Source organism: Gadus chalcogrammus, chromosome 14 (assembly GCF_026213295.1).
Source record: "Gadus chalcogrammus isolate NIFS_2021 chromosome 14, NIFS_Gcha_1.0, whole genome shotgun sequence".
Classification (NCBI taxonomy): domain Eukaryota; kingdom Metazoa; phylum Chordata; class Actinopteri; order Gadiformes; family Gadidae; genus Gadus; species Gadus chalcogrammus.
The window spans coordinates 9,892,544-9,906,746 of NC_079425.1; the positions used below are offsets into that span (position 1 = coordinate 9,892,544).

General features: G+C 40.0%; 1 protein-coding gene across 1 annotated transcript in view; it reads right to left on the minus strand.

Annotated features, from left to right (window-relative positions):
• The window catches only part of btbd10b (BTB (POZ) domain containing 10b), a 7,972-nt gene extending 305 nt beyond the window's left edge, over nucleotides 1–7,667 (minus strand). The window contains exons 1-9 of the mRNA XM_056608361.1: nucleotides 7,477–7,667; nucleotides 6,897–7,046; nucleotides 5,065–5,268; nucleotides 4,053–4,383; nucleotides 3,607–3,709; nucleotides 3,352–3,472; nucleotides 2,774–2,971; nucleotides 2,533–2,643; nucleotides 1–1,802 (exon numbers count right to left, since the gene is read on the minus strand). The exon at nucleotides 1–1,802 is cut by the window's left edge and continues 305 nt beyond it. Coding sequence (XP_056464336.1) covers nucleotides 1,471–1,802; nucleotides 2,533–2,643; nucleotides 2,774–2,971; nucleotides 3,352–3,472; nucleotides 3,607–3,709; nucleotides 4,053–4,383; nucleotides 5,065–5,233 — 1,365 coding nt within the window. The 5' untranslated portion in view covers nucleotides 5,234–5,268; nucleotides 6,897–7,046; nucleotides 7,477–7,667 and the 3' untranslated portion in view covers nucleotides 1–1,470. The remainder of the gene's footprint in view (nucleotides 1,803–2,532; nucleotides 2,644–2,773; nucleotides 2,972–3,351; nucleotides 3,473–3,606; nucleotides 3,710–4,052; nucleotides 4,384–5,064; nucleotides 5,269–6,896; nucleotides 7,047–7,476) is intronic.
• Between the last annotated feature and the right edge of the window lie 6,536 nt (nucleotides 7,668–14,203).

Genomic DNA, 14,203 nt, shown 5'->3' on the forward strand with positions numbered 1-14,203 from the left:
CCTCCGGGGACATCGGGAATCTGTTGGCTGCCCTGCATCATCTGGCCTTCGCAAAGACAAGGAGCGACTGTCCTGAGAGATTGCCACCGGAGTACCGTGTGAGAGGAGGGGAGGAGGAGCCCACGTGAGCGTATTATTTACACCCGCACGAGTCAAGACGGCCAGACTAACAAACACGCACCACATCATATTCTCGTATACAGTTAGGTAAATCCATGACATTTTAATACAGTTAAAATGTAATGAAACCCTAAGCAGACACAAAACTGAAAATAACATTATGTAAGACAATCCTTTCTCCCAGATATTGGGAGTTAATTCCTATATAATTCACTTTAAAATACTGGTCAAGTACAACACAGGGAAAGTGATTACAATGTTTTTATTTAACGACTTATTTGTCAATGAATTCAAGCTTTGAATAAAATGTTGTTTTTTTTACCACTAACAGCCTGCATCCTTGCTGTATCTGTTGGCTATGGGAAGAGCATCGCGTTGCATAATCAAACTCAGCCAATCCATACCTACTCCATCACTAGATACGTAAGACACCTTTGGTGTGTTGAACTGGAAATAATGACTGAGAGGTGAACGCAATATATGTACTCCATATCCAGCAACCACAAGCTGGCACTGTTCCCCAAAGCACATTCACTAGTAGTTAGGCCTTCCAGGATGAGGTAAAAAATTATAATAATAATAATACAATTATAATGAAAACCATAACAAACCCAGGGAAATAAGATCATAAAAACCAAACTGGGTGCACATCACACCCCCCCCCCTCCCACCCCCTTCCAAAAAAAAAGTATCAAACACTGTTAAGTACTAAAATCACAATTATATTAATAACCATTTTCTGAGCTCACTTCAAAACTGAAAATAAATTCCTTTGGTCAAGTAAAAAAACAAAACACCAACAAACAAAACCAGAACTCCTCCTTTCACCAGTCTCATCTCCCTCCCATCCTTGAAGGGATTCTCTTGTTTACAGTCCAACGGGTTCTTGAGGCTCTAAGGCTGCTGAGGAGGCGTCAAGGCAATATGGTTATGGTGCCCCTGGCCCTCCATGTTGCAGCATGCTGGGGCAGAGGAGAGGAATTTGGGGGGGAGAGGGGGGGGAGACAGACACGGGGATAGGGAGAGAGACAAAAGGACAGGGAGAGAGACACAGGGAAAGGGAGAGACACAGGGATGGGGAGAGAGGTATAGGGAGAGAGACACAGGTATAGGGAGAGGGACACAGGGAAAGGGAGAGAGACACAGGCATAGGGAGAGAGGTATAGGGAGAGAGACACAGGGATCGGGAGAGAGATATAGGGAGAGAGACGCAGGGATAGGGAGAGAGGTATAGGGAGAGAGACACAGGGATCGGGAGAGAGGTATAGGGAGAGGGACACAGGTATAGGGAGAGGGACACAGGGATAGGGAGAGGGACCCAGGGACAGGCAGAGGGCGTGGCTCCTCTCCTCAGAGTGCCGGTGAAGGGGCGTCGGGCTCGGGCTCGTTGTTGTAGTTGTGGCTGTAGTGGTTCCCGTTGGGCGGCTGGTTGGGCAGGTTGTCCAGCTCGTCCACCTGGGGCCCCGGGTGCAGCACCACCATCTGGTCCTGCGGGAAGTCGGCCGCCGCCGCCGCCAGGTTGGTGATGGACTTGGACTTGACGCACTGGAAGTCCACGTGGCGGCTCTTGCCCTCCTCCTTCTCCCAGGACATGCGGATGAAGGGCCTCTGGACGTAGTTGTAGATCACCTCCGGGCGGCCCCCCGGACGCTTCTTCACCTTCTCCTTGTAGGTGGGGTAGCCTGGGAACAGCAAAAACACTAGAGGTCATTACCGGCTCAATGACATACTCTACTGCTGCTTAGGAAGACCTGCCAATCCTACTCCTATTAAGGGCCGGCCCCCGAATACAAATTTGAATATTCCTTAGGTTTTGTGAATAATTATTTAAATATTCTTTGAGAAGAAAAAGTATAATGAAAACAAGGTCATTCATATTGCATATCTTTCCCTGCCTGCCAAAATAACCCCTGAAGCATTCAAATACTGAATGAGATTCGGATACCTACCTGAAGAACAAATATCGGAATATTCGGGGTCAGCACTTTTTCAACTACACTTTTGCACTTGAGGAACTGAGTGTCAAAGAAAGTAATACAAAGCCAGCCGGATGCTGTTCGGTAAGAAACTGTTAACCATTCACTCTTTGCTATGGTCTTGGCTGCCCCACTGGACTGCATTAAAGCTCGCTAGGAAGGTAACCAATAACCAGCTTCATCAGTGGAGCAGTCTTTGGTATAAGAAAGGTTTGCGATACTGTAGGGCAACCAAAAAAATGCATAATTAGCTTTTGGGAAATATTCTTTTTTAACTACTGTAAAGTTGTCAGAAAAAGAAAAAAATCTGCTGCATTTACAATTACACACAAGTCATTTCTAAATGTGTAATAAAACATTTTCAATAGGAGAGGATGTTTAAACCAACACACAGTAGTGGTTTATGATGGCAAGAGAAAAACTTAGATCAACGTACCTTCAATACCCAATCGGATTTTCTTCAAGCCCCGATCCTTCAACACTGATTTGGCAACATCTCTGTTCTCGATATACTTAAAAAACCTGTACAGTTTTGTACTGTAAATGACTGAAAAATAAAATTAAAATTGAAGGTTACAGTAAAACAGCATTGATCAAAACGTGTTCCGAACTTTTAATTAATACATTATATAAAGAATATGATTTATCATAATTGACCAACAGGGCTACACACTCACTTTGTGAATACTCCTCTCCCATTTGTGGCGGGTACTCTTCATCCCAGTCGACCACGTCATCATCGGTCAGCACCACGATGTGGCATTCTCTCTCGCCACTCTGGGCGCTGGCCACCATTAGGGGCAGAACCATCTCCTCCAGGTAGAACTCAAACTGGCCCCGCGCGCCGTCATTGGACAGCTCGTGCATCAACGCACCTGCCAATGGAGAAGGGGGCCAGCAGGAATCAATAATCAGGCGCACACCGTGTTGCTCAAAACGTGCTCAAAAACGGGGAAACTAACGCGTTGCGTTTCCCTGCACATAGGACTGGTAACATGAGCCCAGCTATAGTTGATTGGGATCCAACTATGTGTTAGCAATTTGATCTGTTGAGTGCGGTTTTTTTGGTTGCGTCGGAGAGATTGGAATCATTTGTTACATCGATTTTTTTCATGCAGCTATACAAACATGATAAATATTGTATTATATATTATATGAATTTGACTCTTTATTATATGAAAAGTTGGCAGTCTCGTTCAAAACTAAATGTCTAAGCGGCAAGTGGGAATAAACCCCACCATGAAAGCATACTCACTGAGGTCTCTGCACTTGATGGTGCCGTAGTCAAAAGATATGCACAGATAGTCACACGCCTCGCGCAGCTCAGGAATGGAGATTCCATCAGGGCACCGGATGATCCCGGATTTGTAGTAATCCTGCCAATCATACAATTCACAGAAAAGGGTTCAGAATGTGCAATGACATGTCACTTCAAACGCAAGTGCAGTAAGGCGATCCGAGGGACCGGTTCATGTGGAAGACAGTGAGAATACCCAGCGGAAGGACCTACCAAGATGGCCCGGAACACCGTTGAGCTTATCCCCTCGGCGACCTCGTATTCCCCCTTTTCATTGGGTCTCGTGAAGTTATGTTCCCTTCCCGAGCCAAACATCCTGGAAGAAGCAGGTTTTGAGTTTATTGTTGCTATCATTTTCCACTCTCTTTTGTATAGAACTAACAATTACCACTACTGGACTCGTTTTCTCCCATAGGTAATTAGTGGTGAAACTATATACTCAAGGGGATTAACAATGGATAACTGAACGGGGGGGAAAAAAAACTAGCCAGCTATGTAATGTAACATCATCTATGTAATACGACACAAATATATTAAAATAATCAAAGCCTCTCGGCTAACCGCAGGGTGCAAAACCCCCAGAAGGTTGACTCCCTCTACGTTTCCCCGCCCCGATGGTCTACACAGTGACCTGCTTGAGCTCCGCGGCGTTGCCTCACCTGCCCAGCATGGTGTTTGGCTGTGCGATGAAGAGGGTGGGGTCCACCACGAAGCGCGTGTTGTCCACGATGAGGGTGACCCTCTCGGACCCCCTGACGCCGCCGCGGGCACCCGGGCCGGCGACGGCGGCGGCGGCGGCGGCGGCCTCCTTGGCGTTCTCGTAGACGTACACCATCTCGCCCACGCCCAGGCTCTTGAAGGCCCCCTCGGTGCTGGACAGGCTGCTGTTGCGGCTGCTCAGCAGCCCGCTGCTGCTGGAGCCGCTGGGCGACACCCTCTGGGGCCGTGGGCTACCCGGCCGGGAGGAGGAGGAGGGGCCGGGCTCGCGCTCTGGGGGGGGGGGACAAGACGGGTGGACTGCCGATGACTCGTCCGATGCGTTTTATAGACAGACTGTGGAGCGGTGTTTTCCAAACGCTTTGCCGTTTGATGTACTCACACATGGCCCCTCCTCCAGTACGACTCACGCACCCCCCTTCACAAATAATGTTCTAATGTGTGTTGAGTGAGTGTTGTTCTTGGTTTGGGGCTTGTACATCGTGACGTCAAAGTAATCCCAGAATGCGTTCTGATGTACAAGCCCGGTTATCATTTCACGTCCTTGTTAATATTGTAGCGGCCTGGGGTGGGTGAATTAGAAGAAGTTGAGGCGTATTCTATTTCTGGTCTTGAAGGGGAAACGTCAACTTGTATTAGGAGCTCTGCTTCATGTACGGGTTTTAAAAAACACTTATCGTGGCACAATGTTTTTTGCAGACAGCGATATTTTAACAACACGAGTATACTAATCACTCTTTACACTCAATATTACAACATAGCCGAAAGTGACGTTTCCCCTTTAACCTTTACCTTATTGATCAGACACCAACAACATCTATATATCAACAAAAATGCATCACATTAATATATCTTGCATACTCATTTTTGTTTGTAGATATAACCAAGCAAAATCTCCATATTTAAAAGCACCCCCTGGTTGGAAAAAAGATTAATTTGCGTCCAAGTCCTCACCACTGTTGTGTTGTCGCGTGGGGGAGGTGACGTTGCGGATGCAGGGGGTCAGCTGGCTCTCCCTCTCGTGCGAGGAGTCGCGGGAGCGGTCGCTGGAGCGCCGCTGGTCCCGTGAGCGCTCAGAGCCACGCGAGCGCTCCGAGCCGCCGCTGGCTCCATGAGAGTTCATTGTCTGCTGATCAGCCTGCGGTCAATTGCACGTGCCTGTGTAGGTGGAGAAACACTGACCTTACTACTGCGCATACCACATCTACACACACACCATCAGTCATTCCCTGGGTTGAAGAAACTACTTGATGGCCAACAACAATTAAGACTGCATAAAAGAATGAGACCATGCTTTACTAGGCCCTATTAACCAACGTTAGTGCCCCATAACATCTTATCATTCATTTTATAAATGTAATTTAACACGGTTCACAATTGTCCACAGCGCTCTTTATACCAATCAGTAATTGCGCTCAGGTTCGCTGCCTATAACAATACGTTGGCCTTTTTAATGACTTAATTTAATAGACGTTTTTAATTAGATAAGGAAGATTAACTATGCATGCATGCAGCTCGGTCTGCCGCTGAACGATTGCTCTCTGCTGAGCACACACGGCGGCGCTCAGCTGTTCTGGTCACTCTGGAGACACATCATTTAAATGTCAATCAATTCAGTCTGTTTCCCTACAGTAAAGAAACCATGACACGCCGGATATATTAACTCATGTCTCAGGGAGTTTGAGCCAACGAATGCTCACGTGAACGGCTTGCTCACTCAAAAAGCAGATCGGTAACGTTTAGGAGGAGAGCAAAAAAGACCCAATCAATCACTGTTATCACGTCTCTTGACGGACAATGATTAATTTTAAATGATTATTTAGATTTAAACTTCTAAACCTCGACAACCTCTAACTAATTGGCACCATATTCCATTAGAGCCGACGGCAATAAGGTAAATTGCTAAAAATCCCACATTGCGGCATCATTTAACGTCATCAATTCTCACTGATTTCTAGGCATGTTCTATTTTTTGTTAGGTCGACTAAATGTCAATTAGTTGTAAGGAACATCCCTAATCCAAACCTTAAGTATAGGACTATGGTCTTGAAGTAACAGAATAGAATGGTATCATGAAAATTAAGCTCACAAACTACGCCTGCTGCTAGCAGGCTTTATATTCAAATAAAAATAGACAGATATTGTCTGGCCTTGTAATCAAATGGCTGTAGTGTCTATTAGTTTCCGAATCATCCAAATAGTATCGTATGCAACCTCGTCATTTGTATACATAGAAACTGGTTTTGGACAGATGCAGGACAAAGCTGGAAAGCAATGGAGGCTGGCAGGGCACCATCAAAATAGTGAAAAGTGATAAAAAAGTAGGACAAACATAACACTAAGCAAATGAATATCCTATGATAATATGCCCGGAACGTCAGGATTTGCAAAAGGATTTTACTATAACAATGTTGACTGTTCTCAGACCAGGAATCTAAAACATTAGCCCCAGGGTTAAGGTTAACGAGCAAAGGTTTGTTCCAACTGTGAAAAATACAGTCACAAATCTCCTCACTTACAGTTACTAGTGAGCAATTCCGGGATATAAAACAACAATATACAATATACAATATAAGTTACATCTTCTTTTACTATGTTGTGAAGTGTAAGTGTATCATAAGATGATCAAGGAAGAAACTAAGTCTATCATCACCAAAGATCACCAAATACAAAAATGGAAAGCTACATGCTTCTTAACATTGGAAGAGTTAATAAGGATAATGTATACGCTGGTTATACCAAAGGTGACCGGATGTCAGAGATGAGGTGTGGAGCCAGGTGTTTACCTCGGACTTCTGCAGAGCTAGCGAGGTCCACTGTTGTTCTGTATTCCCAGTTGTCAGTGTCACTGGAGTTACTGTCATATGACTGTGAACGAGCTGCCATCACCCAAACACAGGGGAGGATCTGGATCTTTCAATTGTCATCATAATCTTCTGTGAATACAAAAAAAACAATGCCTAATTGATTGTAGTGAATTAGATATGCTTTGTATCTCTATGATAGTTAACCCAACATACCAACGTTAAAGATATGGAACACTGCATTGGTTAACCCTGATTATTCATACTACCAGTACCAGGGTAAAGTAACATCCATTCCTTCTATGTTGTTTGATGTCATTTTACGCCTATAATCCAAGCATTATCTAAATTAAGGCTAAAATGAACTGATGAAAGTGTGGACATTACACCGAAGTTACTGACTAGCCGTTTGAATTATATTACGACATCAACCTGTCGAAGTACTCCAAACACAATGCCATTTCCTTTTCCCAATCTAATGACATCTTAACGTCTACACCACGGAGCGGTAACGTTAGCTTAACCCTTTCTTTAGCTAGAAAGACGTCTCTTAAACACTCACCCAGTCTAACATAATCCATGTACGGAACGAATGACCGTTGACGTCTACTTTCTGATCCTGATGTTTTGGCTAGGATATATAGTCACCTCGTAGTAATATCAACAGACAACGTTATTTGCAATATCAACCGTTGAGCGATTCTTGGATTTTCCCTATTAAGGAAATAGAGCTGGTTCGTTCTTCTTTGTGACCATGACAAACACCTTGAAGTTACTATACAGGCGCATGTTCGCCATCTAGCGCCCTGGAGTGAAGTGGAAATGCCTTACACCCAAGTGTCTGGGGTGAACCCAAACATTAAAAATAATATCCGGGGCTAAAGCACCGGTTATTATTTAATTAGCCTCGAATATAATTTGTGTGTACATTTAAAAATATATACATATATATTTTCGATATTTATTGGTATATATACTGGTAACTATGAATAAGAATCAGAATACAAAGTGCAACGAAATTGGGGTAGAGGCTCTCAAAATAAGTGATTTTTTTAAAAATGTTTTTTTTTAAAGAAATGAATACATAGAATGTTTAAGAATTTAAAAACAATGATAAATATTTAAAAATGTCAGCCAATTTTAAAGGTCAGATGGACTGCATTTATTCAATTCAGTGTAGAAGTGATACAATGATTCTAGTCACTAATGGTAGTTAGTTATTTAGAAAGAAACATGGGGATTCCAGGGACATCTCAAAATAAAGTAGCCTAGTCCTTCTGGAAAGATAATAAACAGTTTAAAAACATTACCAGACTGTTTACCACCTCAAGTGAATTAACCTATCATATCCCCAGTCAGATCCATCCAGTCAGATCTATCCATCCATCCATCAATCCATGTATATATATATATATATATATATATATATAGTCTGTCTCACTTGTATTCATTTTACTCTGAAATAACTTCAATGGAACTTTAGATGTTTGGGGATAAGCAGCCCAGCAGTCAGGTAGCTATTTAAAGCTATAATAAACTGCGTATTTATTTTTTTATTTAGGTAAAGCATTATGAAATAATGTGCATGCACAATAAAGCAGACAAAAAATAAAATAATCTTTTTGTATGCCCAGAGGAATAATTTTCTTTTCCCTCTGGGCTAAGCCCAGGATGTTTATGAAACCTAGAATCGCCGCTGGCAGACATTAGGATACCATTTCTCTATGATTAAATCAAAATGCATTGTTTAACCAAACTCATTTGAATGTATTATGAGTGGTACTGCATAAAGCAGGTTGATGCACAGGAAAACATGGGCTACTTCCATCATCCTTGGCAGATGCACAGCATCTATTTCTGTCGACCCGTCTGTCCCTCTGTCCGTCTTTCTGTCTGTTTTTGTATCTGTCTGTCGGTCTGCCTGTCCATCTGTCTGTCTACTGTCTTTATGGTCTGACCCTACATGAGCCATCCTTTTACTTTTGGAAAACAGGTGAAGAACAATATCCGCAAATACGTATGTCGACTACAGTGGACACCAAAGATTTGAATCAAATCAAATGTCCAAAAATAATAACCACACTCACCCCTTTTTTCCGAAGGCGTTTAACAATTTAGAGCATTACAGTTTTTCTCACTCGCTTTGGTACATTTCTCAAAACAATTCGTACTAATTGCAAAACAGCATGGATTACCTGCAAAATCCAGTCTCTTGCTCAAAATATTTAGTTAATCTCTCAAAAGCAAAATCTGTGTCAATGAACGCGTCAGTGCCAAAGAATGACAAGTCCTTATGTCAATGTGCATGAATATGACAGTCAAATTGCTTAGTCATGTTGTCAATATAACATTCTACTCTGAAGGGATTTTCTGATGTAAACTATGGCTAAAGTTTTGAAGACAGTTATTGTAAATTGTAAAGTTACACCTTAGTGTATGTGTGAGATTGATTGCAAGGGACTGGACAAGATTCACATTTACCCTTTTACTGTTTGTACTGTAATTTGTTGACAGACCATTTCGTTGTGATACAGAAAGGAAAAGACAGCACTGCATATCACAAAGAAAGAAACAAAAAATGTGAACATAGGACGATCTCCTTAGGGAAAACTGTCCATGCAGGGCTGTAGGAATTACAGCGCAGTCTTCCTACACCACCTGACATTCCTGTCTGTTGGGCAACAAATTCTCATTCTCACACAGCCTCACTCCTCTTCCTCTTCTTCTCTCTGGCTGTTGACACCGTCCAATTCCTTGTCCTTCCATTGTCAGACATTGTAATATTGTGTTGTGCTCCAGCTATATATTTACTTGCCAGTTGATGGTTCATGAGATGCACCTTTGAGCTACTTCAGTTCAACTGGTTGATCTAACGCTTCCCACACTTCCCTTTGTTAGAGAAAGTCAAGATTCACCTGGGAGCAATCAACCAATTCAGGATAGATTTAGAAAAAAGTCTTATGGAAATGTGTAGAAATATGCTTGACTTATTATGACAACTTGTTCAACCATTTTGCATGTAAAGGCTTATGCAACGATGAACTAATGCCTAAATGTTGTGGGGGTGAGACTATTCGACAGAGACCCTTTATAATATATTTTGATCAACATGACACAAGCAATTGATAATGCAGGAAAGAGCAGAGAATTGTACATAATCGTTGCATGGATGTACAAAGCATTTGCAACTTTTTCAAAGAAATGAGAAACTGTTTATTTGATGTGCAAAAATGACACAATGATTTGAAGATTGAACAAGTAGTTTTGAGAATGTCCATTCTGATCTGAGAAATGTACCAAAGTGACTGAGAAAAAATATCACATATCAAATCCTTTCAATCAAACATGTACACATACTTTTCTCTGGTTATTAAAAGGTTTTTGTTGTTGAATTTTGAAGACCAAAATTTTTTCACTGATAACAACATCATATCATATGAATAGGACACCGAGACTCAACACAATGGCCTGAGTGACTCATAAGATAGTATGCAAACAAAACTCCCTAGACACTGAAGTAAAAAAAGAGGAGGTTAGAATATCAAAGGTTTGACTGCAATATTTTGATAACATATGACTACCGCATCACTAATATATAAACACATATTCAATATGATTGATTTATTGTGTTTAGTTCAGATTTAATAAATTAAACATAATTACATGCAAATGTATATATTTACACACATTTACAAAGAGATAGAGGATTTCTGAATCAATTACTCATTAGTGAATAAGAACATGTTGACATAATTGAATTCACAAAGTAAAAAAACAAAATATTGTAAATATAAGTATTGATTACTTAATTGAAGATAATTAATGTTATTATGTGTTTTTGATAGGATTGGGTTCTCAGCTCAATACAGGTAGCAGAGTGTATAGTAAGTCTAGTTGGACAATCATGATTGGGCACTTTCAAAGGGCACACAACCTTATTTATTATCATCTTTCCAGATTGACTCATGAGCCCAAATGAGCCATAAAATATCATCAAGGAGTCATCCTTTTTCAGACAACAATCACTAATGTTAACATCAATGGAGATAATTTAAGATAAATTCAATTTAGGTATCTTATCAGCAAATAATATTGAACTTCTATATCCATCTAAAGATTGTCTTTATGCATTTCAAAACTTGATGACCCTGATAAACTTTAACAGCTACTTGCTTTCATGTACTTGGCACGAGTTACTGTCTTGCATATGTCTGACATTCATTAGCTTGGAGAAGAATGTTTAACATTTCAAACTCTTGAGCATGCTACCCTTGCGCGACTACATGCAAATAGCACGTATTTAATACCTTTTGCTACTTGCTCACAACACAAAAATATATTTCAGCCAGGTATTGCAATTTTGTAGCTCAAAAGGAGAAAGTTATTTTAAAAAGTATTCATATTAATGTATTATTTTCAATTGAATATTAATGTATTGCAAACCGGTTTGTGATTTGATGGAGCCCTATGATGGGAAGGCAGCCAAGAGTTGTACCCTATAGCCTTCAAAAAATACAATTTGTAGCTTTGTCTTTCTTTATTTGTTCCTTTTCAGAGGGCAATATGAAGCAAGACTGATATAAATATATCCATTGATTATGTTTTGTTTTTAAGACTGGCAGCTTTGTTGGTCCATATTTATAAAATAATAAAACAGTAGGTTGGGATTTCAGCTCAAGTTTGGTAATCACACACAATTTGTGATGAAATAACTATTTTGGGCAAATACATTATGATGGTTATATCAACTCTTGTTTTGTAATCTTTTTTGACGAATTAACAATACGACGGCTCTGTTCTTTTTTGAAAAAAACATAATACATAAAAAAACATATAACAGATTTTACAAAGAAAATACATCAAATAAACCATACAAATTAATCATAAATACAAATAAAAAATACGTACATTTCTACATTTAAATTTATTGACCTTTATACAATCCAATAGAGAAAAATGGTTACTATAAACGCAATCTTCTAGTATTAGGCCAATCGTATAATAAATATGTTTAGTTTATTTTTAAATCACTTTTGTGGTTCTGCATACAAATGTTGAAAAATATCTCTGATCTTCCTGGTTTGTCCATGGTGTTGTCCTTTGTCATGCGTAGGAACAGTTATGTCCCTTAACTTTGCCTGAAGCCAATCTTGTCTCTGGCTCACTTGCTTGTGTTCCTGAACATTATGCATTAGCTGGACCTCGCTGATGGTGCGCTTGCTACAGGCAAATACAATAAAAACATAATTAATATAATGATAAAACCGGCATCTAGCAAGCATTGCCACCTTCGTATTGAACAATATAATGGAGTATATCTTGTTGAAATAAACAGAGTGTACCTTCTCACTGGTTTAGCCATAATGTGAAGACTGCAGAGGAAGAGTATAAGAACAACAGCAACCACCCTATGTCCTATGGAAAGCTGCATAGTCACCTGCAATATTATACAGAAAAGTTTTATTTTAGTTTCTGTGGAGTGTGGATTAATAATTTCTCTTGACACAGTATGCCAGAAAAAAAAGCAAATTGAAGTATTGTAAATTACACTTACTGATTTCTTGTCCTGTCCTTCCCAAAGTCACAGGGGGTTCAGGTTCTGATAGTATTGCAATGGATTGCTATGGGAGTCAAGTCAAACTTGTTGATCAGCGTTTCAGCGCAGGGCCACTGAGCCTCCTTTTTATGCAGTATATCCCAGCCCAGGTCATCAATGAGCCACCTTCATAATTGATGGTGATGTCACTTTCCAATGCTTCCATGTGGACAGGCATCTGCATGACGGCACCTCCGCCACCACTCACTGCTAATTCATCTTTCAACACCTCGGTCAGTAACCCTGATTCTCACCCGGCTTTTGAACTTGTTCCATTTTCATAATGAAAAATAACATTTGTTAGAATACGTGCATCTTCGTTGGGTATGCCATATTAGTCTAGAGTTTACTTTTAGTTTATTGTTGAAAAAAAAGTATACTATTTGTTCGTAGTATAAATGTTATTGGTGATTATACATATATATGCATATATATATATATATATATATATATATATATATATATATATATATACATCTATACATATATCTATATCTATATATCTCTATCTATATATATATATATATATATATATATATATATTCTCTGTGCAAACACAACTAAGCTCTAAGCTCAGATTTTGTTAGTTAATATCTGTCATATGAACCAAAGTGATTAATGATATTTTGTATAGTATAGTTATAGGAACCATGCAAGAGACCAAAAAGCAAAATGAATATATAAATGCTACTAAAGCAAATTTGGTTATATAATTATAAAATGGAAGGACATTTGCCATTGAATCATGTTAGAATGAAATGTTCGTTTTTCGTTCTTCAATAAAGAAGGAGAGCATGCAGATTCTATGTATCCAACATGGAGGCCTCATCATCACTGCATTTGTGCAACCGCAGCAACAAAGCGTTCCTGCTCTTTTGGCAAAATGGCAATACAACAATTGTTGTCTTTGTGGAAAATTAACTATATGACATGATCACATTTTTGCAAGATACACTGTATCACACTTTGACAAAAACACCAAATTTGGTTTAATGACTACTTTTCATCAATGCACCATGAGATTTCATTTTTGCTTATCTGTACATTACAGCTCTCCAGTTAAGCGTAGCTTAACATGTTGCATAAAGTAGTGCCTAACCTTGTCATTGTGTCACATGACACATTAGGTAACCACGAAAGATGTTTTCTAAATGTGGCCCTGGAATGGCTATGCAATGTCTAAAAGAACTGGTCCCACACACGGACCTACACCTTACTGTCATAAAGAGGGCAGAATTAGACATTACGTGTATACATTGTTTACACCTCAGATCTTTTCTTGTGTTTGCTTTGACACAATTAATTGTGTCAAAGCAAAGAGATGGACATGGCTTGGGACTTGGGATTCTTTGTATGGTTTATTGTGGCCTTGCATTCCATAATCAAGATATTCAATTATCTTCCATGTAATTTCATTGTCAGAATTTATATGTAACAACACTATTCACTTTACACTTTACTTATTACATACTTTTGACAATCTATGTTATATTTGGATTGCCTCTGTAGCATGCCTATAATTATGATTACAGATGAATAGTAGTGCAAGAAGGTGCAAGGTTGTGAAATACTGAAGCATAAGTAATGCATGTTACGTGTTATCCATAGGACATTGAAATACATTTACATTTAGTGTTGAGTGTGGTCGATGTCCACTGCTGACTTATCGAATTATCAGAACTCTCCGTCGTGC